This window comes from Diabrotica undecimpunctata, chromosome 5 (assembly GCF_040954645.1).
Source record: "Diabrotica undecimpunctata isolate CICGRU chromosome 5, icDiaUnde3, whole genome shotgun sequence".
Taxonomy (NCBI): domain Eukaryota; kingdom Metazoa; phylum Arthropoda; class Insecta; order Coleoptera; family Chrysomelidae; genus Diabrotica; species Diabrotica undecimpunctata.
In genome coordinates this window covers 100238985-100266170 of record NC_092807.1, presented here as the reverse complement: position 1 = coordinate 100266170, position 27186 = coordinate 100238985, and the positions used below count along the sequence as shown (strand labels likewise).

The 27186-nt window shown below is 34.9% G+C and overlaps 1 protein-coding gene across 7 annotated transcripts in view; it reads left to right on the top strand.

Moving 5' to 3' along the window:
- Positions 1-27186, top strand: part of RhoGAP19D (Rho GTPase activating protein at 19D) — a 517193-nt gene that overhangs the window by 280614 nt on the left and 209393 nt on the right. For all 7 annotated transcript variants that reach the window (XM_072532354.1, XM_072532351.1, XM_072532352.1 and 4 more), the window contains one exon: positions 19230-19277. In XM_072532354.1, coding sequence (XP_072388455.1) covers positions 19230-19277 — 48 coding nt within the window. The remainder of the gene's footprint in view (positions 1-19229; positions 19278-27186) is intronic.

Genomic DNA, 27186 nt, shown 5'->3' with positions numbered 1-27186 from the left:
CAAAACACAACAACAAGACATTTTAAACAAGAGGGATTCCAATAGAAAAAGTAAAAAAATACAGATATCTTGGTACAATTAATAATGAAAATAACGAGTATACAGAAGAAATAAAAATGAGAATTGGACAAGCTAGAGCAACATTTAATAAGATGAGAAAAGTATTATGCAGTAGAGACCTTAGTTTGTAACTCAAAATAAGAATATTACGTTCATATGTGTCTTCGGTGCTGCTGTATGGGGTGGAGGCCTGGACCTTAACGAAACAGGTGAGCGATCGACTTTGTAACGATGTTATGATCGTTTAACAGTTCGAACCGTGGGAGTGTCAATATTTGCGCATCCACTTCTACAACGTGAAGGCATAGTGGGATTCAAACGGCTATTTAAGGCGTGTGAATAGCGGAATTAGACAGTCTTGCAGCTAGCGCTCTAGGCTCCCTGACTCGCCGGTGTACTGAACCAGCGAGACATTCTGGACAGAGATAGTTCCGTATTGAGGATCATACTCTGTCCCTAACCAAGCGGAACCCATCGGTATTGCGTATTGAGCATTACCGTGGATCTGCACAGAACCAACCGGGACAGAGATTTCCGTATTGAGGATCATACTCTGTCCTTAGCCAAGCGGAACCCGTCGGCATTGTGTATTGAACATTGCCGTGGGTCTGCACAGCTAAATATTTTGTTTGCGAGCATATACGGAGCTTTCTCTGAATTGAAGCGAAAGCGAGTATATTAGTAGTACTAATTAGTTTCTTTTCTTTTATAGACGTTTGCCGGGGAATATTCATTCATCGCGGGACCCAGACGGAAACGTAGAATTCATCTTATTTTTGTTTTATAAGTATACAACGTAGAATTCCTTTTTTTTTAGTTTTTATTTATTGTATATATATACTTAATAGATTTATTTTTATTTCAAACCTGTGTTTTACTGAGTCTGTCGCCCCGAAAGAGCTACCCATCACAAACTGGCGCCCGAGCAAAAATTAATAACATGCCGACAGATAAAGACACAGACTCAGTAACAGGTACGTCGTGGATAAATCGACTTTGCAAAGAGGAATTGCAGTGCGAGGCCGAAAAATGCGGCTTAGATCCCAAGGGAACCGTCGACGAATTGAGATCACGACTCAGAACCTATTTTAAAAATCGCGAGGAAGCTACAGGAACAATCCCAAAAGAAAAAACTTCTAAGGGAACAGAATCCGACACACTGACCCAGGAAATTTCGGGCATCCGAAGACAATTACAGGAATTAGCAATAACGAAACAAATGGGGCAACCAGAATTGCTAAATCAAGTACGAAAGTGGAACACACACTTCGACAAGAAACATTCGGATGCAATAGAATTCTTAGAGAGGATAGACGAATTAAGCTTGGCCTACGAGATCGATAAACAAGATCTACTAAGAGCATTACCAGAATTATTAGGAGACCACGCCTTGTTATGGTACAGAAACAATAACAAAAATTGGAAGTCATGGACAGATTTCAGCGAAGATTTTAAAAAAGCTTTCTATCCCAGGGGATATTTGCTACAACTAGAAGAGGAAATCCGAAACAGAAAACAGAGACAGAACGAACCAGTAGATAGATATATCACGGAGATTCAAACATTAATCAGACGAGAAGGATCTTTTTCTAAAAACCAAGAACTCGAAAGGATATACAAAAATTTGTTACCAGAATATAAGCTTTATGCTCGCCGCCGGGATTTCGGAAACTTAGCCGAATTACAGGATTTAGCCCAAGAATACGAAGCTCTAGAAGACGAAAAGACCCGAGCAAATCAGATTTGCCGTGGAAACTGGAGACGCACGGAGCAAGCAGAGTACGATGCGAAAACGGCATGCTTTAGATGCAAGATGCCAGGTCACAGCCGTAAAAACTGCAAAAACCCATGGAAAAAGTTTTGTTCGCGTTGCGGCAGAGAAGGGGTTTACAGCAGCGACTGCTGTTTCAGGCGTCAGGGAAACGAATTACAGACTGGAGAAACAAGGAGTCGTCCCAGTCTGTAAAACAAGATTCGACTCCATTCGTTTTCGCCGTTACACAGCCAGTAAGCAATGACATTCGACTGTTCGCATCACTGAAAATAGGGCAAAGAACATACAGAGCGCTCATCGACACAGGTACCACTAAAAATTACGTCGGGGATAGAATAGCTCAGATATACAAGGACTCTCTAGATAGCTACAGCGGGAGAACAAGACTAGCAAATGGAGCGTCAATTGAGCTTAACCAGAAGTTGACAATTGAATGCGAGATCGATAAGTTACAAACCCGACAAACATTCATAGTAATGCCAGGGTTGACGGAAGATGCATTAATAGGAGTGGAATTCCTCAGGAACCATTCTATCGAACTTAAATTCGATAAACATACGACCAAACAATACATACAACATCAAGAAGAGACTTGTAACACTTTAAAAGACTCCACTCAAAATACGGAGTTAGAAAGGTTCCTAAGAAAAGAACTAAGGGAGTTTGAGAATATAACAGGACCCACCAACTTAATAAGACACGAAATAAAATTGAAGAAAAAGTGCGATCCAGTCAAGCAGCCTTATAGGCGGCACAATCCCGCAATGCTACAGATCATCAACCAAGAAGTGGACAAGATGTTAAAAGAAGGAACCATCGAACCCTCCACAAGTGGTTGGAGTTCACCGATTGTACTAGTTAGGAAAAAGGATAACTCGTACAGATTTTGCATTGACTTTAGAAAAGTCAACGAACTATCAGATAAGGACGCATATCCGTTACCCAGAATATCGGAAATTCTGGATAGACTTAAGGAAGCAAATTTTATATCGACCCTCGATTTGAAACAGGGATATTTTCAAATACCCCTAGAAGAAACAAGCCGCCCAGTGACAGCATTCAGCGTACCCGGAAAAGGCCATTTTCAGTTCAAAACCACCCCATTCGGACTGCATTCCGCAGGAGCCACTTTTCAACGACTACTGGATAAGGTAATACCTCCCGATATGGAATTCGCGTTTGCCTACTTGGATGATATCGTAGTAATATCTAAAACGCTCCAAGAGCATTTAAATCACCTACATGAAGTTTTCCGAAGACTGAAAGAAGCCAGATTACAGCTGAACTTCGAGAAATGCACGTTTTGCCAGTCAGAACTCAGATACTTAGGACATGTGGTTGGAGCAGAAGGAATAAAAACTGACCCGGAGAAAACCAACGCTATAACCGGACTTACAGCACCGAGAAATGTACGTCAACTCCGCCGGTTCCTAGGAATAACATCATGGTACCGCCGATTCATAGAGAACTATTCGACAATAGCAGGACCGCTAAACATGCTTCTGAAGAAGAAGATAAGATGGAAATGGACCGATAAGCAGGAAAACGCGTTTGAAGAGCTAAAATCAAAACTTACATCGGCCCCAGTATTAGCATGCCCCGATTTTTCGAAAACATTTTACCTGCAAACAGATGCGTCGAACTGTGGACTTGGAGTTGCACTAACACAGAAATACGACGGCCAGGATAAAGTAATTGCATATGCTAGTCGAACCCTCACACCAGCCGAGACAAAATATTCCACAACGGAAAAAGAATGTCTATCCATCGTGTACGGGATAAAGCAAATGAGGCCGTATATAGAAGGATACAATTTTAAGGTCATATCAGACCATCAGTCCCTCAAATGGCTGAAGAACCTTAAAAACCCGTCAGGTCGGTTAGCCAGGTGGAGTTTAGAACTGCAACAGTACGATTTCGAGGTAATATATAGAAAGGGAGTCCTCAACAAGGTAGCAGATGCTTTGTCACGACAACCACAAGAAAACCAGAGCGAAGAACCAGAGTCGGAATTATTAGCATTAGAACTGGAATCATGCAGTTGGTACGATAATTTATATAGGAATGTACTCCAGAACCCAGACGATTTCCCGGATTTACAAATATCAAACGGGAAATTATATAAACACGTTTGGAGCAGCCGTAATTTAGCCGACCCAGAGTTTAATAACCCATGGAAATTATGCGTACCAAGATATAAAAGGAAAGATATTTTGGAGGAAAATCATGACTCGACCACAGCAGGCCACTTAGGAATTGCAAAAACAATTTGCCGAATAGCGCAAAAGTACTATTGGCCTAAGATGTTTAAACAAATTGCAGACTACGTTAGAGCCTGTACGAAGTGCCTCCAATATAAACCGTCTCAAATGCAACCAGCCGGGAAAATGCAACCGTCCACTGTAGAAAAGCCTTGGCATACTGTCTCAGTTGATTTAATGGGACCATTCCCAAGATCTGCAAAAGGAAACATTTTCTTAATAGTCGTGCAAGACCGGTTTACCAAATGGGTCGTCGCTCAGCCAATAAGAGCAGCATCTACGAACTCAATCATCGACACTCTACGATCAAAGGTAGTCATGCAATTCGGTATCCCGAAGAAAATCATCTCGGACAACGGCGCGCAGTTCACAAGCGGAAATTTTAAGGCGTTTCTAAAATCCTATAACATAAATCACATTCTAACACCGCCGTACTCACCTCAATGCAATCCAGTAGAACGAATGAACAAAGTACTGAAAACGATGATAGCTACTTACGTGGAGAATAACCATAAAGACTGGGACAAATTCATACCAGAATTCTGCTACGCCATAAATTCGTCAAGACACGATTCAACAGGATTTTCACCAGCGCTTCTTAATTTCGGAAGAGAATTAGACACAACAGAGGCGACAAATGGACAAGATATACAGGGGTATGCAGAAAACTTAAACAAGTTAGAAGCGTTGAGAGAACTGGCGAAAGTGCACATGGAACACGCTTTCGAGGACCAAAAGAAATATTACGATCTAAGACGAAGAGACTGGCGGCCACATCCAGGAGATCGAGTCATGAAAAAGGAACACCATCTATCATCGGCTAGTGCAGCTTTCACCAGCAAACTAGCGCCGAAGTACTCAGGACCATACATAGTAACGTCAGTGATATCACCAGTAATAGTAAAACTGAAATTGGCCGATAGTAGTAGCCGCAAGCAGATGACGGCGCATGTAAAAGATTTAAAACCATGGGAGGGGGGAAATGTTACTACAGAAATCCAATCCCCACCACAACCAAACGGTATTTAAGTGGCAATGCTAGCAAGCAGAATTCAGTTCGTCAACATCAAACATGGAAGACATATTAGAGATACCGGAAGAGATGACCCCTCTGGGAACGCCAGAGAGACCCGAACTACCCGTGACACCAGGAAAAGACGCGGAGAGGATCATGAAAAGATTCCACGAACTTTTTGGGACACCACCAACCCCACCGAGGAAGAAGAGCGTACCTGATACCAAAACGGGACAAGAAGCCCAATCCGCGTCCACTCCAGGAGAACCGGAACCCGGGAAACACGCCGACCTTATAGAGATCGTTCCAAAACACCTGGTCGAGAGGGGGACCAAAAGATACAGGATATGCTGTAACAATGGGAGGAAGATTGTAATAAAGATACCGAGAGGGATAGATGGCATCACGAGGCTGTAGACACCATCTACACAAAAAAAAAGGTATGTTACTTTTTTTTTTTTTTTCAAAGAGAAGGGGGTGTAACGATGTTATGATCGTTTAACAGTTCGAACCGTGGGAGTGTCAATATTTGCGCATCCACTTCTACAACGTGAAGGCATAGTGGGATTCAAACGGCTATTTAAGGCGTGTGAATAGCGGAATTAGACAGTCTTGCAGCTAGCGCTCTAGGCTCCCTGACTCGCCGGTGTACTGAACCAGCGAGACATTCTGGACAGAGATAGTTCCGTATTGAGGATCATACTCTGTCCCTAACCAAGCGGAACCCATCGGTATTGCGTATTGAGCATTACCGTGGATCTGCACAGAACCAACCGGGACAGAGATTTCCGTATTGAGGATCATACTCTGTCCTTAGCCAAGCGGAACCCGTCGGCATTGTGTATTGAACATTGCCGTGGGTCTGCACAGCTAAATATTTTGTTTGCGAGCATATACGGAGCTTTCTCTGAATTGAAGCGAAAGCGAGTATATTAGTAGTACTAATTAGTTTCTTTTCTTTTATAGACGTTTGCCGGGGAATATTCATTCATCGCGGGACCCAGACGGAAACGTAGAATTCATCTTATTTTTGTTTTATAAGTATACAACGTAGAATTCCTTTTTTTTTAGTTTTTATTTATTGTATATATATACTTAATAGATTTATTTTTATTTCAAACCTGTGTTTTACTGAGTCTGTCGCCCCGAAAGAGCTACCCATCACAACTTGAAGCATTTGAGATGTAGACCTACCTAAGAATATTAAAAATAAGTTGGATAGACCGAATAACAAATGTTGAGGTCCTCAGAAAGATGATAAAGGAAATGGAAATCATGAATACGATGAAGATAAGAAAGTTACAATATCTCGGCCACGATATGAGAGGGGATAAATATGTGTTGCTACAAACCATAATGCATTGAAAAATACAGGGAAAACGAAGTATTGGGAGAAGACGCATCTCCTGGCTCAACAATGTGAGAAAGTGGTATAATTGCAGTTCCGTCGACTTGTTCAGAGCTGCAATCTCAAAAGTGAAAATAGCTGTGATGACTACCAACCTCCTTAGAGGAGACGGTACCTAAAGAAGAAGAAGAAGAAGAAATAATGCCTCGCTTGTACCAAGCAAGAAGAAGAAGAAATAATGCCTCCCTTGTACCAAGCCCCTTACGAAATCCAAATTGATTGTCGCTCAGGTTTCTTTCGCATTCTCTGTATATTCGTTGATGTACAATTTTCAGTAGTAATATCCCTAGGACATTGATAACAGACGAGATAATTTCATGACAATCGAAAGCTCGTTCCTTGGTAACAGCACGAAGCCGAAGGCTGAGTGCTGTTACCAAGCAACGAGCTTGAGAAATTTGTCATGAAATTATGAGGCATGCATCAATGTCCGAGGGATATTCGGCGGATAATTTTTCGAAAAAAAAAATCATATCTCAACATAACGAAACATTTATTTATTAAAAGTACAGTTAGTGAAAGTACAATTATTAAAATTTAAGTTAACATTAGATTCGTTGCTGTTCTCTACTATAGAAGATCTATTACCACGCATAATATTTATAATCTTGTTGTGGTGTTCTTGATCGAGATTTAAGTATGGTTTTATAGAATTCTGATTGCCATGACCAGTAATTTTTAGCAATTGTTGTTCTTCTACACCACTTTTTGCTAATTCGCTAACAGCAGTTGATATATTCGAGTGATTTGTTATCTTTTTCTCCTTTACATTCAATTTTTATTATTTGGATGAAGTTGTCAAACTCGATCGTGTTGTCATAGGGATTGAAAATTGCACTGAATGCAATTATCAGTCTAATGTTGACATGATTGGGTGAAATTGTTCCACATGACACAAAATGACGAAATTTGAATGGTTGTTAGAACAGTCGAAAAATTATCAGTAAAATTTTCAGAAAATGGCTCATCAGGCTAATTAATCTGAACTGTGAGCATCTATTTGCTTTATTTTTCTTGGGTATAGGTATAAATGTCGATCTAAGCCAGTCTTCTGGAAAGATTCCAGTGGTATATATTTTGTTAAATAATAGTGTTAACGTCTGAATTGATTGGTTTGGTTTGGTTTTGTAACTTCCGATGTTAATATATCAAGTATTGTTTCATGTACTATATTCATTTGTGGTTCTGTTCTCTCGTCATCAAACAGATCTTTGATGTATTTTTCCCAGATATCTTCTACATTTTCTGGACTAGATACTATTTGGTTGTTATCATCTACTAAAGTTGTTGTAGTGATTTTTTCTTCATATTTGTGACTTCCTTAATCTTTTTGTATGCATTAAAGTAGTCATGCTTTTTTAGTAAATCTCAGAGTTCCTCACAGTTGCTGCTCATCCATTCTTCTTTGGCTTTCCTGATTTTGTTGCGGATGATTTTCTGGGTTTCTTTATATTTTTCTTCATTGCAATTTTTGTAAGATCTCCTTATGTCCATCAGTTCTAGGACTTCTTCTGTCATCCATGTATTCTTTGTTTTTCTGATATTGTCTTGTAGTTCTCTTTGTATAATTGTGATTGTTGTTTTGAAGGTGTGCCAAATATTTTCTATTGTTTCTTCTGATTCCGCGGGTGCTTCATTGAACTTTTCTTTGAGTGTATCATTGAGTGTTTTCTCTATTTCTGTCTGTACTATTGTATCTTTAAGTTTTTCGAGGATAGGTTTTGTCTTCTCTCTGTATTTGATTTTCTTTAGTTTAATTGAAATTTTACCAACAACAGGATTGTGGTCGGAACCGATGTCCGCCCCGGGATATGTTTCATGTAATTATATATGTTTAATTACATTAACACGTTAAGTGCCACGTGATATATTGCGCGTGGCACATATGTTGTGCCTAAATACAGTCTGGTATTTTGGGGATCGTGGTTTACACGGTGTGCCGCACTTGTGTAGTATTCACATGGAAGTTGAAAATATGTGTCCGGAATATTACACCCTATAGTATATTTTTGTCACTTGAAAAAATACAAATTAATGATATATTCCTTTTTGTAATATTTATTCAAAAAATATAAAATAAGGTTACTTGAAAAATGTTTGAATACCTAAAGACTAAAACAAAAGCAAGCGGAAAACATACTTCTAAACATTAGTAGTAATTCGTACATTATCATTTACATTATACCCACGCAAATACAATAAAAAAAAATTGAAGATAGAACTTCATGCCTTATACAGCTTTTGCTCGGTGTGTAGTAAAGAAGCATTCAACACAATAATGTTTTTTAGAGAGCATACATTGCCATTTACTTCGAGCACTTTTATTTGTTGCAACTTTTCTCATCAACACATCTCAATCTTGAATTAGTTTGTTCCAAAGCATGATTTTCGGTGTTACCTTCGGTCTTATGTTCATCTATATCGTCTGTTCCAATGCGTAACAATGAATAACACAGTTTTTCTTTGAAATCGGTTATGGACAATTTTTCTTGTATAACTTCCTTGTAAGAAAGCGTTTATAACTGTAGACCCCAATAATAATTCGATGGCAAGCTTTCTGTATCATTTTGTTCCTCTGCGTAGACAGTGAGAATATGCTTTTATTTGGTCAGACAGGTCAATGTAAGATTTAGCTCCGTTATAATCGCAACACCTCTTTGAAATACATACTTCTTTTGTATTATCTCTATGAAGGGTGCTAAGCATAAGCACATTCCTCTTGTCACGTCATTTCATGACCATAATTCCGGAATCACTTTCTCTGGCATATATTTCATTTGGTTTTAATTTTTTTGGACCACCTCTAAAAAAAGGACGTATTTGTCTCTCTTGAACAGAGATGCTACCCAATTGTCGGAATGACGGTCTCACACACCTGCGAATTCGGATGATATCATAAACGATAACATACACATTCTGAAAGACATCGATTCTTCACACGTACTACTTGTAGGTGGAATAAAAATTGATCCAATATTTGTTGTTTAATAGAAATCGATAACATTATTTCTTTATAAATAAACTGCTAAGCATACGCACCCGTCGTTTGTTTCCATTAATTAGTATATATGAGATTTTTTATTCTCATTATAACATATATTTTTATAATATCCAACCATTCTTAGCTGCTTATAATATTTACTCTCGCTCTTCTCATTTTATAATAAATCTTATAGAAGATAAACATCAAGTTATGCCACGTTTCTCCCAACAAATAACACATCTCGATCGATTTGTGTTCACTAAACTACTTTCAATAACGAGGCGTGAACCGATTTGCATAATAATTTAAGTCTTTTGTCTTTACTAACGATTTTTCAACGACCGTTTAATATGAGCAGGTGTTATTGGCTCAGTACTTTTTAGCACCAGACAACATATTACTTTAAAAGGAAAGGGTAACCCACTTCTCGGACCACATGCAGCTTATATTAAATTTGTGATATATTTATCAGGAACATTAAATAACTAATGCAGAAATTGTTTAAGTCAAGAGAAATTTTGATTTCTGCTTGACGAAGCTTGTAAATCATCAGGAGATGGCTAATCTTATTTGTGATGGTCTAAAGGGTTTTATTAAGCTGAATTAGACCGATAAGGATTGTTCTATATGTACGATCTAACAAAGGTTTTTCCTTTCGTAGACTAATTTTCGAATTTTTATTATCAGATGTCGCTACATTGCGTCTATACGAAGCCATGTTAGAGTTGCTTCCTAAGACAGAAAAGATTTATTTCACGTTCAGAGCGTTTGCGAAACCCGTTCTGATGAGGCCTATTGGGCCGAAATACGTATAAACGGATGCGCAAGCTCCCTGTACGTGAAATAAAATCTTAACTGTATTTTCCTTTTTGTTTTTCCTTTCATTTCTTTGTTTGATTAAAGTCGGGACAAATTGGTGTAAAATCTGGACGTTTATTGTTTCTTCCTTTTCTAAGTGGTTAATCAAGGTAGTAACCCTAAGAATTGTGTGTCCATTGTTTAAATTGTTCTTTGATTTCGGGAGCTTAACCGTCAACGGCTTTTTCGTCAAATATCATTTTTTCAAAAACTGATTGAGAAATATTATCAATTAGGCGCTGCCGCGAAGGTGTTGGAATTTTTTTGTCGCTCTCGAACTCTACCTTATGCATCCTTATGTATTTCCCCATTACTCTAATAATAGCCATATTCTTCGAAAATGTATGAAAGACTTTCTTTCATGTTCTAGGTCATTTTTTACTATTTTTGTCCCAACTAAACATTTCTTTTTCTGCAGAAGTCGAGAAAACTAAACTTTCGGTATGATTTAATAAATCGAAATTTCTACTTTACACAATTCATAGTGAAAACAACTATTTTCGGGACCTTTTTGTCCCTTTTGGGACGATTTTTTATTTTTGGAATCATTTTGAGTATCTGAGTATGTATCTAAGTAGTATCTAAGTAGGTAGCCTTAACAATAATATCTACTTGTATTTTTATTATGACAGCGCTTGTCATATAAGATTCAAAAGTGTTTTCGCTTTTCCATTTCAAAAAATTAGAAATGGAAAAGACGCGATAGGCAGTTTAAAAAGTTTAAGGCTACCTATTCCTTCATTATAAATTTGAGTTATTTTTTCTGCGACAAAAAGATTTTTTTTTCTAATCCTAAAATTCCTGACATCCTTTTACTATTCTAACAACTTGGAAACACTGTATAGTCATGACAATATAAAATTTAACAGCTGATCGATGACGTGAAACGGAATTACTTTGAAAAGTTCGATAAATCCTCACAGCACGGCATAACTTTTTTTTAATACATAAGATTTAGCCGTTCGCGATGAATCAAATTCGTAAGCACTTTCTCCCATAAATACTTCGATGCCGGGTAATTTTATGAGTTCATTTTATGATGGCACTCATAATAAATTTGTTTCCCTCGAACGATTCATTACCCAGCAAATTACGGCGGAAAGCTGTCTCCCAGGATATACACAACATAAAGCAAATGTTTATGGGTTATTTTTCCTTAACACTCAGTTTTTTTTTTAATCTTTTTATCTATTGATGTATATACTACCGTGGTATTTACCAGGTCAATTGTTTTTACAAAATAGTAAGTACATGGTCTGGTCATTTTATAATAGCTGGCCCGAAAAATTGAAAGAAGCGTTTGATACTATCTTAACTAACGCAGAAACTATTAATCTCAGAATAAACAAAAAAAGCCGAACAGCAGAGCTAAATATATAATAATTTATATACTTAGGGATTACTCGTGACCAGTGATTACTCCACAACGAAAAAAATGAAAAGAAGGATACAGACAATGGGTCTTGAGGTTTGTCTTAATAAACAGCCATGGAACATTCTATGTAGATATTTCAAACTTATATTTAGTCAGCCGGATGATTGAATGGATAATTTTTTCACTGGCTTGTCCGTAGCTGAAAAGTTCTTGAATGAGTTTAAACTTACGACCATTTGTTACCATAAGAAGAAATAAACTTCTAAAACGGCCAGAACATAGTTCTATGTTTACATTTTTATCTTCTAGGGTAGAAAAATCTACCCTAGTTTCCTATACACCACGTAAAATAAAATGGTGGAGTAGATACTGTTCTTATCAACCCGTCGGCGGTCTTTGGTTATATTTTTTAAACTGACGATTATAGCGGGAATATTCATATATTATTATAAGATCAATATCTGTGCGCCTTCGCAAATTTCCAAAAGTTAGAACTGATCCAAGAATATCTCACGTCATATCTTATCCAAAATATGACCTTCGGCAGATGCACAGAATGCGAAAACAAAAAGATAGCGTAAAACTAAGTTTAGATGTAAAGTGTACAACAGATGTCTTTGACTAGAGTATTACGTCTTTGATTAAAGTGAATATGTTATCAAGGAAACGGAATTCCTGTAGTTGACTGTATACCATGAATCACAAAGAATGTTTATTTAAAAAATTCCTTTATAAAAGGTATATTAATATAAAAACCCTAGCGGGTTACAACCCAGAACGTTTTCGGAATAACTATTTCATCATCAGTGCTATTTTAAAATTATTACTAAGTATTACTACTTTAAGTAAAGCAAACGTGAAAGTTGGTAGTCCGTCCTAGTATGTCATTTTAATCAGTTGCTATCAACGAGTCCTTACAGACACTTCGTCTGAGGACTAACTAAAGTTAATCTTTTTATTTACATAAACATTTAAAGGGATTTTACTCATAATATGTAGTGGCTTCAAACACCCAATAAGTATTAATCCACATTTTTGTAATAACCTTGGTCAAAATTTTAACTTTCACGTTAGCTTTAATTAAAGTGGTAATACTTATATTTTAGGATAGCACTGATGATAGAATAGTTTTTCCGAAAACGTTCTGTGATGTAGTCTGATAAGGTTTTTATATTAATATACCGAGTTAGTATTTGTCATTTTTCCGAATAAAAATTTTTATTTGTCTTGTGAGATCCCACGTTACAGGAATTGGTATTTCAGAAAGTTACAGACTAAGGATTACAATTTTTAGGGAAGGACGACTCAAGTGTGAATTCTTCTTCTTGATGTGCCTATCCGTTACGAATGTTGGCGATCATCATGGCAATCTTTATCTTATCTGCAGCAGCGCGGAAAAGCTGCACAGATGTTGTATTGAACCAGAATCTGAGGTTCTTTAACCAAGATGTTCTTCTTCTTCCTGGACCTCGTTTTCTAAATATTTTTCGTTGCAGGATGGCTTGAAGGAGAGTATATCTGGATTCATTTCGCATAATATGTCCGAAGAACGATAACTTTCGAGATTTGGTGGTGGTCAGTACTTCTCGATTCTTATTCATTCTTCTGAGGACCTCCTCATTTGTAACTCAGTCAGTCCACGGGATCTTAAGCATTCTCCGTTATAGCCACATCTCAAATGCTTCCAGTTTTCTGCACATATCTTCGTTCAAGGTCCACGATTCAACACCTTAAAAAAGGACAGAGAAGACGTAGCATCGCAGCATTCTTACTTTTGTATCAAGAGAGAGGTTGTGACTCTTGAAGAAGGCCCCCATCCGATTGAAGGTGGATCTAGCTTTTCCGATGCGTTCTCTAATCTCCTGGTTGTTGGTCCATTCTTCATTTATTATGGTGCCGAGGTAGTTGTAGTGCGTCACTCTTTCTACGGGGGATTGGTTGACGTATAGTTGACCTTCTGTTATTCTTTTCTTGCTAATTATCATAAGCTTTGTCTTCTTAACGTTTATATTGAGTCCATATTGTTGACTGTAATATGTGATTTTGTTCATAAGAACTTGTAGGTCTTCTAAGTTGTCCGCAAATACTATGGTGTCATCTGTATATCTGATATTGTTTAGCCGGCAACCATTTAGTAGAATACCTTTTTCAGTTTCGTGCAAAGCTTCGATAAATATTCTTTCAGAGTACAGATTGAAGATTAGAGGAGATAAAATACAGCCTTGCCTCACTCCACGCATGATTTTCACATAGTCAGTGTGTTCTCCTTCAACTCTGAGATTTGCTGTCTGATTCCAGTAGAGACTTCTAATTATTTTCAGATCTTGGTTGTTAATTCCTGTTTCTTTTAGTATTTGCATCATCTTGGCGTGCTGTACTCAATCAAACGCTTTCTCGTAATCAACCAGACATGCGTATACGTCGCAGTTGACGTCTATGCATCTCTGGAATAAGACTTGTACTGAGAACAAAGCCTCTCTAGTGTGAATAATCTTTCTTAAACGTCTTATAGACCATCTTTAAACGATAAAACTTCAAAAATCATTATTTCCATAAATTTTAAGTTTCTGTGGCGGTGTTTTGGGTTTCATGTCAAACTTTACAATAATTGGTCGCTCTCTACGTCACATAATTTTTAAAACTTATCAAGACCAGGAAGTATATATATATATATATATATATATATATATATATATATATATATATATATATATATATATATATATATATATATGTAGTCATTGTTGAGATTCAATAGTTACTGACGTTGTCTGTACTGCCGTAAGAGTTTGGACTTTGACCGTTGATCCGTCGGTACACAAGAAGGCAGTAGCTTCAACTGACAGTATATAACTAACAATATATAAGACTACCACTGCTGACATTTGGATATGAATATAACATTCATATATCCTGCTGTCTTTCATATAATAAGTCGTACATTGGTTAATCGTCTCAGCTACTCAAGTCTAGGTTTACTCTCCATAAGTTATTCACGCCTTAATTCAGGCCGTTGTGCATAAGCTAAATATGTCCATTCCACAGGTCCCTCCATGGACCATGATATTACCACTAGTCCTCATAATGAAAATAAAAAATTCAAAAGGGAATTTCTTGATATGTCTAACGATTTATGTTCTTTAATGATTCTTCTATCAATATTAAAGGTGATATTAAGAGTCTGAGTGATATATAATCTCTTACTCAGATCATATATACGTCATAGCGAGTTTACATGACTTTAACTTGACTGACAACACCTAATAATAATTAATTATAATAATTACACCTTCAAGTATATAACTATAAGACTAATATACTATTATACTAATAAGGTCCAACATTATATATATATATATATATATATATATATATATATATATATATATATTAGAAATGATTATTTCGACCAAAAAATAATTTATAAATACGTCAAATTATCGGGTAAAGTGGTCTGTAATAAAAATCTTTCTTTTTTCTTAATTACTCAATATTTCGCCATTTATTTAACAGCTTCTTCAGGAGTAAACTAAAACAATTTGAACATTACAAAAAATGGCGTACAAATACATTTTAAAACACTTACAGAATTTAAAAGATTTCGCAAATAAAAAATGACATTGAAGTATTTGAAAAACGGAATGTCAAGATTAAATTGTCTTAAGCACGTTCGTTACAGCTATACGATAAAAAATTAAAATTATTTCAAATGTAAAAATAAAAATAACAATAAAAGAAAAGTAAGAAGAATAATATTTCTTTGATGAATTATTAAGGTTAGTTGTTATTAAGATGAATGTTGGCTATTTTGAATATTTATAAATTTTGTTCAATATGTTACAATATATGTTACTTAACTGTCCAGTGTCCGTTTTATAATTTAAAGTGTTTTTATTTTTGTTAATGTAATACATCTCAAGAAATAATCTACTTTTGTAGTTATCAGTCTGTGCCAAAATGTGAGCTTTGTTATAGTCTAGCATATGACACTGGACCGTTAAGTAACATACAGTGATGAGTGCCTTACGAACCGGCAAAATAACGCAAAAGATAGAAAATATAATACGTTGTGAAATAAAAAGAGATAAAAGTAGTAGAGGTGGGAAATAATCGGTAGAAACCTATAATTAACATTATAAATCGATAGTCTCACACCTTTAGACGTTAGCTTCGAGCTAAATCACCTCGGTCATAATTATTATGTGTAACGTATGTGTGACGTATTTCCATTTTTTAATTTCACATAAAGTAAAAACTGATTGACCACAATAAAGCAAAAATGTGAATAAAATAATTTAATTAATAGTAATTATTTAATCTAAAGTTTTAAATTATTAATCAAGAATAATTTTTCTACTATGATGTGAGGATTTCATACACTCTTGTCACAGAATAATCACCATCCTTCGTGGATTAGTGGTAAGAACTCGACACAGACGTCGCAGACGATTAGAGTTCAAAACCCACATGTGGTTTTCTTTTTTTTTTTTTTTAATAATTTGAAATTATGCAGAGATTTTTGCTTTTTGCTTTTGTAAAGCGTTTTGCTTAAGTAAAAATTCTACAAAATTAAAAAAAATATTGTAAATAAACGTATTTACAATATGTTCAAATAAGCCTTCATTAGCAGCAGAACAATAACCCAAACTGTCACTAAAGAAATATAAAAGTTTGATGGATCAGAGTTCAATTCACGATGTTCTCATGCAGGCGCTCAGGGTTCAAATCCCACATGAAGGTTTTACTTTTTTAAAAATTTGAAATTATGCAGATATTATATCGTTTTGCTTTAAATCACTAGACATTTATTTCAGTTTTTATTAGAAGTGTTTATAGTAAAACATGAAAATCTTATTGAAAAAACAATGTCGTACTTTCGAAAATAAACTAATAATTCTTCAAACATAAAAGAACGTTCTAAATAAATGTACTTCCAAAAATATTTAAATAGGTAGAAATTCTATAAAAATAAAAAAAATTATTCTAATGAAATGTATTTACAATAAATGTTCGAATAAGCCTCCATTAGCAGCAGAACAATAACCCAATCTATAATAAAAGTTTCGTCTAACATTAGTTAATGTTTCTGGACTAATACCTCTCATTGAATCAGAGATCTTTTCTCTTAATTCTTGGAGAGAATTAGGCCTATCGTCTTCAATTCCATATAGCTTGGACTTGATATATCCCCACATAAAAAAATCACAAGGTGCAAGATCAGGTGATCTTGCAGGCCAAAAAATATCTCCGTGGCCACTAATCAATCGATTAGGAAAAGTCGCACTGAGATATTCACTGACGATGCGAGAATTATGTGCAGGACAACCATCGTGTTGAAACCATATGGAATCGAAAGGTATTGGTAAATTACGAAGGGCTGGGACAATTTGATTTTGCAGAAGTTCCAAGTATTTCCGCCCAGTCAACATACCGTCTATAAAAAATGGACCAATGACATGATTCCCTATTATGCCTCCCCAAACATTTACTTTTCGAGGACGCTGGGTACGAGCGACATAAATCTGACGAGGATTTCCTCGAGACCAATACCGAGCATTCATTGAATTGTGACGGCCCTGCAATGAAAACGTACATTCATCGGTGAACAAAACGTTCTCTAAAAAATGTTCATCTTGATGTGACATTTCCATTGCAGTTTGACAAAATTCTAAACGTCTATATTGATCCCCAGGGAATTGTTCGTTGGATTTATGAAGTTTATAGGGACGGTATCCATGTCTTTTCAAAATTTTACCTACTTTAAATCTTGAAATTTCATATTGTTCTCCGAGACGAGATGTTGATTGGGTAGGATTTTGCTCAATACTTGCACAAATTAAAGTGTCCCTTAGTTCCAAATCTGGATTTACCTCCCTTCGTCTACGAACTCCTCTTGGAGTGAACACGGATCCATAAATAAAAAAATTACGTATAATAGACTGAATTGTTGATCGTGCTGGAGCCGGCCTATTTGGAAACATATTTACAAATTGTTGTCTAATCATGTTGTCTGATAATCCATTCACATGCCAGACAACAATTTGCACTTTTTCCTCGACCGTTAAAACCATTTTCACGAATTGTTTTTTCAATAAAAAGTTTCTGTTTACCGTGCAAAAACACTTCTCGGTATGTTATTATTTTTGATGGCTTGATGATTTGGTTAGCTGTAAAGCAGGCAGCTGTTCGCGCGCATCCATTACAATGTTGTTAATTGTTTTGAAAATCATTACCTGTACAGAGGAATTGATATTAACACTGAGAATTTAGTGATAGATTTGGCATTAAACAGTCTTAACCGGATTATTTTGCAATCACAACTGAAGACTGTAAAACTGAAATTGAATTTGAATTATTTTGTATTTCTATTTTTTAACATTGGAATAAGAATAAATTGTAAATAATGAGTTTTTCGAAAACTTTTTACCTAATATGTATCATATTTTCTATTATTTTTTGATTGAATAAAACAAAAATTTTATCCTTGATGTGAATTGAACCTCCAATCTTCTCGTCACTAGACCACGTCTCTAACCATTACGCCAATTCTACACACAATAAATATTTTCGAATTGAACATACCTACCTTTAGTTTAATCAAATATTTCAGTTAAGTTATTTTTATTATTAAATAAACTTAAAGCTTTATAATTTAAAATCGCTAATAATTAATGTTTTTTACTATAATATATCTTAATTTATTCAATCATTTATTCTAACATCAGAAATTATTGAAATAAAATATTTTCGAGGTCATCCGTATAATTATGACTGAAGTGAAATAGCCACGTCAAAAACTAGCTTTATCTCATACTATCTCACAACTTAATCTGTCTTCTATCCTTTCTGCTATTTTGCCGGGTGGTAAGGCACTCATCACTGTATATTGTAACATATTGAACAAAATTTATAAATATTCAAAATAGCCAACATTCATCTCAATAACAACTAACCTTAATAATTCATCAAAGAAATATTATTCTTCTTACTTTTCTTTTATTGTTATTTTTATTTTTACATTTGAAATAATTTTACGTATAGCTGTAACGAACGTGCTTAAGACAATTTAATCTTGACATTCCGTTTTTCAAATACTTCAATGTCATTTTTTATTTGCGAAATCTTTTAAATTCTGTGTTTTAAAATGTATTTGTACGCCATTTTTTGTAATGTTCAAATTGTTTTAGTTTACTCCTGAAGAAGCTGTTAAATAAATGGCGAAATATTGAGTAATTAAGAAAAAAGAAAGATTTTTATTACAGACCACTTTACCCGATAATTTGACGTATTTATATATATATATATATATATATATATATATATATATATATATATATATATATATATATATATATATATATGGCATAATAGCTCAGCGATAATAAAGCAAAAATAAAATGAAATCAATTTTTAATATACATTCTTATTGTTGTTATAACTTAGAAACCCACTTATTAATGTGTTTAACTAATTTAAATTGTTAATTGTTTTACAGGAAACATTCCAGAGAGTACAGGAAGCACAAGCTGAACACAGGTTTCCGGTGAGTGATTGTTCATATTTATTTATATTGATATCGAATACTACAAGGCATTCGCCTAGATATAATACACAAATAATATTTACGTAGTTTTTAGCAATCAAACCTTGAAAAAGCCAAACATTTGTAAATTATTATTGACAAGAAGAGTGGCAAAGTTAAAAGTTACATGCTAAACATAATTGGCTATAAAAACACAGGATATAATATCGTCGTTACCCAACAGAGAAAGAAATTCGTAAAAATAAAATTATATTATGACATAAACTGTGCGCTGTTTCTTTGGTACTTTGATTTTAATAGTAGTGGTAAATGTACGTATATGGTAAGGAAAATATGTTGTACACAACACATTCTAGGAGATATCAATTTTTAACAAACATAGATTGACACGTTCCATCACAAAATGCATTTTTTTATTTATAACTTTCGTGTTGCGACGATAATACTATCTTAAGTTTTTATTAAACTGTAAACAACAATTAATTATTATCACGCTTGCTGTTTACCGTGTTATGTCCGATAAACTAATGAGGTGGTTTATAAACAATAAGACTATCGGTAATTTTTGTTAATGTAAGAAAAGCTATTTGGAACATTATTATTAAATGAGGTTAATGAACAATAACAGGAGCAAAGAAATGAATAAAAATATGTTATGGCGATGAATGATCGCCAATATTTGAAACCAATAGGCACTAAAAGAAGAAGAAGACGCTGTATTAACCAATGAACTGGCTGACTTTCCCGGCAGTGGATGAGGCTGACAAACATAACAAAAACACCACACGCAAAAGTAAAAAGCCAACGTAATAGGAAGAAAACAATGAAGCCCATTAAAATGGGATACTGGGTTATCAAAACCATGCCAGCAATAGGTAAGATGCAAAAATAGAAGCCGCAGAAGTGAAAAAATATTAACTAGAAATTTTAGCTCTGCAGGAAATACTAAGGAAAAATCAAGTAAAAATCTGGAAGAACAATTTTACTATGTACTATTGAGAATGTATATGTACTAATGAGAAAACAAACTGAGGAAAATGGAACAGCCTTTATGGCGACTAGAAAAATGGGAGAAAAAGTAATACTATTTGAAGCAGTTAATGAAAGGATATCATAATAAAGAGCAAACAAACAAATGTCGACACTCAATTGCTACGCCTTCACAGAAGAAGCAAGCCAAGAAGATAAAGTAGCATTTTACGATATTGTTGCGTCAAGCCCTTGCTTCGCTCCTGATCGAATATGCTACGCGATTCGATCTACAGCCGTTCGAATGCCGCCGAGAAAGTTCTGGAACCGATCCTAGTAGCGATCCATCCCGCTAATAAGAAAATTCTACTGTGATCTGGAAGTGAGTCGAAAATATAAATTTATATGTTAAGTAATAAATGTTATAAGTTAATATTGTTTTAGTGCTAGTGTTAGACGAAATTAAAATAAACATTACAATATCCTAAGAGAAACCTGTGAAAATATCCCCAGAAATGACATCTTAATAAGGACACTTTAATGCAAAGTTCGGAAGGGAAGATTGTAACCATATTGTAGCGGGCAAATCAGTTACAAACGATAATGGAGGAAACATCTAGAACCTTAGCATCTGCAACAAACACATACAGGGTGTTTCAAAAAAAGGTAACCCCGTCTCTAGAGTAGGTAAAAAACTGAAAAATAATTGGGGTTTGCTTAGTAAAAAATGTTTATAACGCCATCCGTTTTCAAGATACAGGGCGTTGAAGAAAAAAAAAATTTTACGCATTTTTTACGATTTTGCCGAAACTACTGGCAACATTGTAATGAAATTTTATACGAATATGTTTTGGAAGCTGATACATCCCATGAATTTGTTTTTATATCTGATTCTCATAGAGGGCGGTAGTTACACGGATCATACTAAGTATTAGTCAATATAACTTTTTTAAGAGTATAACTATTAATCAAAATTTCAAGTAAACTTAAACATCATACAATTTTACACGAAAAAGGTACTCTTGGTAAAACTCGATACTGTGTACCGTTTTCGGAATATTCTGATTTGAAAATTATGAAGTAATAATTGATGCTGGTATAAAATAATTAGTAATTAAACAAAACTCACAAGTAGAAAATTAAATTAATGACTAAGAACATAAAATAAAATTCAATTACAGTGTTTAAAATGCCCTCGGTTTTCGCGAATACACAAGTCTATTCTTTTTTCTAAAGATTCCATTAACCTTCTAAACGGTAGGGGATCAGCTATGATGTCATTAAATTGACGTTAAATTCTTTCTTCCAATTCTTGGCGTGAATTTACTTCTGTAGCATAGACTTTTTCCTTACTACACGACCAAACTGCGTAGTCCAAAGGGTTAAAATCGCATGACCGAGGAGGCCAATGAATCGGAGCTTCTGCACCTCTACCAATCCATCGATTCGGAAAATGATTACTCAACCAATTACGACACCTTCTATCAAAGTGTGGTGGAGCTCCATCGTGCATAAAAAATAAAGATCTTCGCTCGTTTAGCGTTAAATCTTCTAATATCTCGAATAAGGAATTGTTTAAAAAATCAAGATACATATCACCATTTAAATTTCCAGGTAGAATATGATACCCTATTAATTTGTTACCTAAAGTTGCTGCCCAAACATTAACTTTAAATGAGTGTTGGTAATGTGATACCCTTTTGACTCGTGGATTCTCATCCCTCCAGTAGTGTGCATTATGTGAGTTAAACATACCTTATCGCATAAAGGTGGCCTCGTCCGTAAAAAGAATGCATTTTAAAAAATTTGGATTGTGGGCTGTCCTTTGTTGCAATGTTTCACAAAAATCCACTCTAACCCGTAGATCATCTGGCAAGAGGTTTTGGACTTGTCTGTAATGATAAGGATGTAATTGCTGTTCTTTCAGTATCCGCCAAGTACTTGAAGAAGAAGTATTTGTTTGTCTTGCTATATCTTGCTATATTTCTTACGCTAACTGTTGGATCTTGATCAAGTAAATTTAAAATATTATTTTCTTTATTAATTGTTCTTGTTGTTCTTGGTCTACCAGAATTTATTTTATTTGGTCTCACATTCCCAGTTTCTCGACAACGTCGTTCAACGGCTCTAAATGTTTTTTTACTTGGTAAGTTTCTTCTATAATAGGAAACTTTGCTGCATAACGTGTCACAGCTGCACTAGAACATCCTAAACATTCGCATAAGGTTAATAACATGTCAGTGTATTCAACATTTGAGTACATTTTGATTTGATTTTACAAATAACAAGGTTTCAAAACTCTAATTATTGTTGATTTATCGTCATAACAATCAATAAATGTCAGATTTCCATGGCAAACTTGGAGAAAATAGAGGTATACCTATTAGAACTTTATCATTACTACCAGCATCAATTATTACTTCATAATTTTCAAATCAAAATATTCCAAAAACGGTACACAGTATCGAGTTTTACCAAGAGTACCTTTTTCGTGTAAAATTGAATGATGTTTAAGTTTACTTGAAATTTTGATTAATAATTATACTCTTAAAAAAGTTATATTGACTAATACTTAGTACGATCCGTGTAACTAGCGCTCTCTATGAGAATCAGATATAAAAACAAATTCATGTGATGTATCAGCTTCCAAAACATATTCATATAAAATTTCATTACAATGTTGCCAGTAGTTTCGGCAAAATCGTAAAAAATGCGTAAATTTTTTTTCCTTCAACGCCCTGTATCTTGAAAACGGATGACGGTACAAAATTTTTTTACTAAGCAAACCCCAATTATTTTTCACTCATCAGTAAAATTAACGCACGCCTTAAAAATGTAACATTTTTGATGTCTCGAATTTCCTAAACCTGTTAACCGATTTGATTGATTTTTTTAATATATTATAGCCTTATTCTTTAAGAATATCGCCATATTAATATTGTTGCTAGATAGGTAAATGTTATTGTATACTGGGTGCAACAATTATACTGTGTTTTTATACAATACGCGTCAGTATACTCGAAATGAGGTTTTGCTATTTGGTTTTGATCAATATCATTTCAAATTTCGAGAGCTACTGTTTCTACCTCTTGTAAGGTTCTCGGAGGTGGCAAACGCTGTCGTAGTCTTCTGCCAATTATGTCCCACAAATTTTCGATTGTGTTAAGATCTCTACTATGTGGTGGTCAATTCAAAGCCCGAAGATTTACCTGTTGTAAATATTCGTTTACAGTTCGTGCATCGTGAAGTCTTGCATTATTGTGCATTAATACACGTAAAGGAACAAGATCTGTCCGTGCCGTTAAAGAAATTCTTCCCCAAACCATTATAGACCATCCATTCAATAAAATCGTTCTACGTATGTTGCAATGGGCATAACGCTCATTTGGTCATCGGATTACTCTTAAATGTCGATCGGAACTATAGAGGCAAAATCTGGATTCATCTGTAAACATAACGTTTTCCCAGTCAATCTAGCTCTGCGGTGGTTTGCAGTTAATTCTGGGCCTGTAGCTGGTCTTCGAATAAGAAAATCGTTCTACTAGACGTCTCTTCACGGTATCAATGCTGGGTTGGATATTAGGAACCGCATTAAGTTTTCACTAACGATTCCTTGAAGTGGTAAATCGTTTTCTTAGCGCATAATCTAATAAAACGGTCTTGAACGACTGTAGTAACTCGAGGATTATCTTGTCAGGGACGACTGCTGTAGTCGTTCATTTCTCTAAAGCGTAGAACAATACGGGAAATTGATGTATGTGAAACTCCCAACCACCGACCGATATCCTGGTAGCTAAGTCCTTCGCTATTTAAGGTCACTGCTTGAACACACTGATCACAGGTCAAATTCCTTGTAGCGCGTTCCATTTCCACCAAACAACAAAAAAAGTTACGGACTTAATTTAATATAAATAATTCTACTAACTTAAACTTAAAAATAATTCTACTAATTTGTACAACAAACCAGACACTTTTTGACTGTTAACAATTTGACATCTTTCAAATTGTTAATTTTTCATAGCATACTTTATGCTTGTTTATTAAACTAAGCAGAAATGAGGATTTATTGATTATCAACATGGCTAGTTATTTAAGTATCTAACTTTTTTTCCAACTCTGTTTAGAAAATCTGAGGCTATAGTTGAGTTTTAATTTCAGTATTTTATAACTACTAGAATATTCTACAGGGTGTTGCGAAACAAAAACACCGTCTATTTGGTACAACTGGTATACAGTGACAATTTACCTGTCTAGCATCAATATTATTACAGCGATATTGTTAAAGAGCAAGGCTATAACATATTATAAAAATCACTTAAATTGGACAAAGGGTTTAGGAAATTCGATACATCAAAAATGTCCTATTTTTAAGGCGGTGCTTTAATTTTGCTAATTAGTGTAGTACATATAAAAGAGAACATAAGATAACGTGGGTGATAATGGGAAGAAGGGATGGCAATCAAGTATACCATGTATATTTCGAAAAAATAGACACAAATAGTATAAGATGTGAGGTCTTATAGAGTAGTAAATGAGTAAAGAGTAGTAAAACTAATATTAAAAAGGAAAGACAAAGGAGAAAATAGAATTTAGTTAAATTAAAAATACAAGAAATAAAACAACAGTATACATAAGAGTGGGGACTGAAACTGGAAAAATACAACAATGAGGATATAGAAAAGAATTGAAACAACTTAAAAAATAGCCTAAGAGAAGCTGCAAAACAAATGATAGGACACCAAGATAACAAAAAATCGAAAGCATGGTTTGATAAAGAATTTCACAAAAAACTCAACTTAAAACATTCTTCTTCTTCTTATGGTGCCCTATCCACTTAGTGGATGTTGGCGACAATTCTGGCATACTCCTCTCGGTCTTGTGTGGCTCTAAGTGCATGGGCATCGAGGTTTGCCCAATCCCTTATGTTTTTAAGCCATGAGTATTTCTTTCTTCCGATGCCCCGTTTTCCTTCTATTTTCCCTTCCATAATAAGCTTTAAGAACTGGTACTTGAAATTTCGAAATATATAACCCAGATAAGCAGTTTTTCTTCTTTGTATTATTGGCAGCAATTCTCGTTCTCTGCCCATTCGATTTAATACTTCGACATTTGTTGTGTGGTCTATCCAGGGAATTTCAAGTAGTCTTCTAAATACCCACATTTCAAAGGCCTCCAATCGGTTCATCACATTGGCCTGTATGGTCCAGGACACCATATAGCAGTATGGAGTAAATGTAACATTTTACAAAGCGATATCGAAGCGTTAAGTTAAGGCTGCTGTTTCTTAGCAAGGTTCTCATATATTAGTAAATGCTGTTCTGGCTTGCTCAATCCTGGACGTATCTCTGTGTCTGGATCTAGATCTTCAGTATCCAACTACCGAGATATTTGAACTTGGGGACCTTTTGGTCCCTAAGTTCCTTAAACCCCTTGGACCCCTTGGTCATTTTAAAACATTGCGAAAAATAAATGGCTAGAGATTGGAAGACAGGAACAACTAAAGCAATACCGAAAAGTAAAATAAGAAACCACGAAACTCTATAGAAGAAAGAAATAAACGTGGATACCTAAACAAATGCAACAATAGAAATAAAAAATAAAAATAAGAGACTGTTCGAATATATAAAACAACAATATAGTACTAACAACCTTAAAAATTAAACAAAAATGGCTGGGAAAAAGTATTTTATGGATCTATACAAAACCAATCAAGAGACAGATGCAGATGGTTTAGAAATAACAGATAATAATGCAGAGGAAGGTGCACATACTTATCTAGAATTCATAGGTGTAGTTAAGCAACTAAAAATAAACAACACTCTGCGTCAGGGGAAATTAACAACTAACTGATCATAAACGGAGGACAGAAGCTGCTGAAACCGATGTACCAACTAATGGTCAAAATTTAGAAGGGCGAAAACATATCTGCAAACTGGAAAAACGAACACGTCACACCAGTATGTAAGAAGGCAAATCCAAATAAGTGCAACAACTATAGAGCTATGTATTATGTTATTAAGCACAACATATAAGATCCTGACCACAATCATAAGAAACCGACTAAATTGTTGAACAAAAAAAATTAGAACAGTATCAACAGGGATTTAATAAAATAAGATCAACAATAGACGCAATACACATGCTAACCAGCAGAAATGCCAGCAAAGTTAATAAGACTGACTAGAATTAAAATGAAATGATTTAACTCATCAGCAGGAGTTAAAACAAACAAAAGAGATAAAAATGACTAATATAGAACATAGAGTAACACAAGGAGATATTCTAGTCTGTCAAGGGCGCTATTTAATATCATACTAAAAGATGTAATCAGAGACACATAACTGAAAAAGACAATTATTCAAAGTCCAACACAAATTATAGAGCGTTACAAACAGAGGCTGGAAGAAACACTTCTAACGCTGATACGAGAAGCAAAGACTAGAGGACTAATAATGAATCAGAATAAAACAAAATATTTAAAATGTCTAACTGTCTTTTCCTTTTATTCCGATATACTCTGTACGAGTACTAGAAACCAAATTCGCTAAGGATTTTTGCTTAGTTGAGGAGACATGTCGTGGAATGCAATTTTTAGATTCCCCATGTCTCTATTAACATCTTTATCAACGTCTGTTTTGCCTTGCAATTCTTAGAAGGCACAGATTAAAGAAAAATCTGAATTTGGTTTCGAAAATTAGTTTACAGATTTTAATATCAGATGTCGCTATTTGCGTCTATACGAAGTCATGTTGCGAGTTGCTTCCTAAGACAGAAAAGATTTATTTTCACTTTCAGAGCGACTGTGAATAGCCGTCTCTGATGATCCCTATTAGGGTGAAATAAGCGGATACACAGACGCACTGTACGTGAAATCAAATCTTAACTGTCTTTTCCTTCCAAATATTTAAAACTTTAAACCTAGTAATACAATGATGTATTA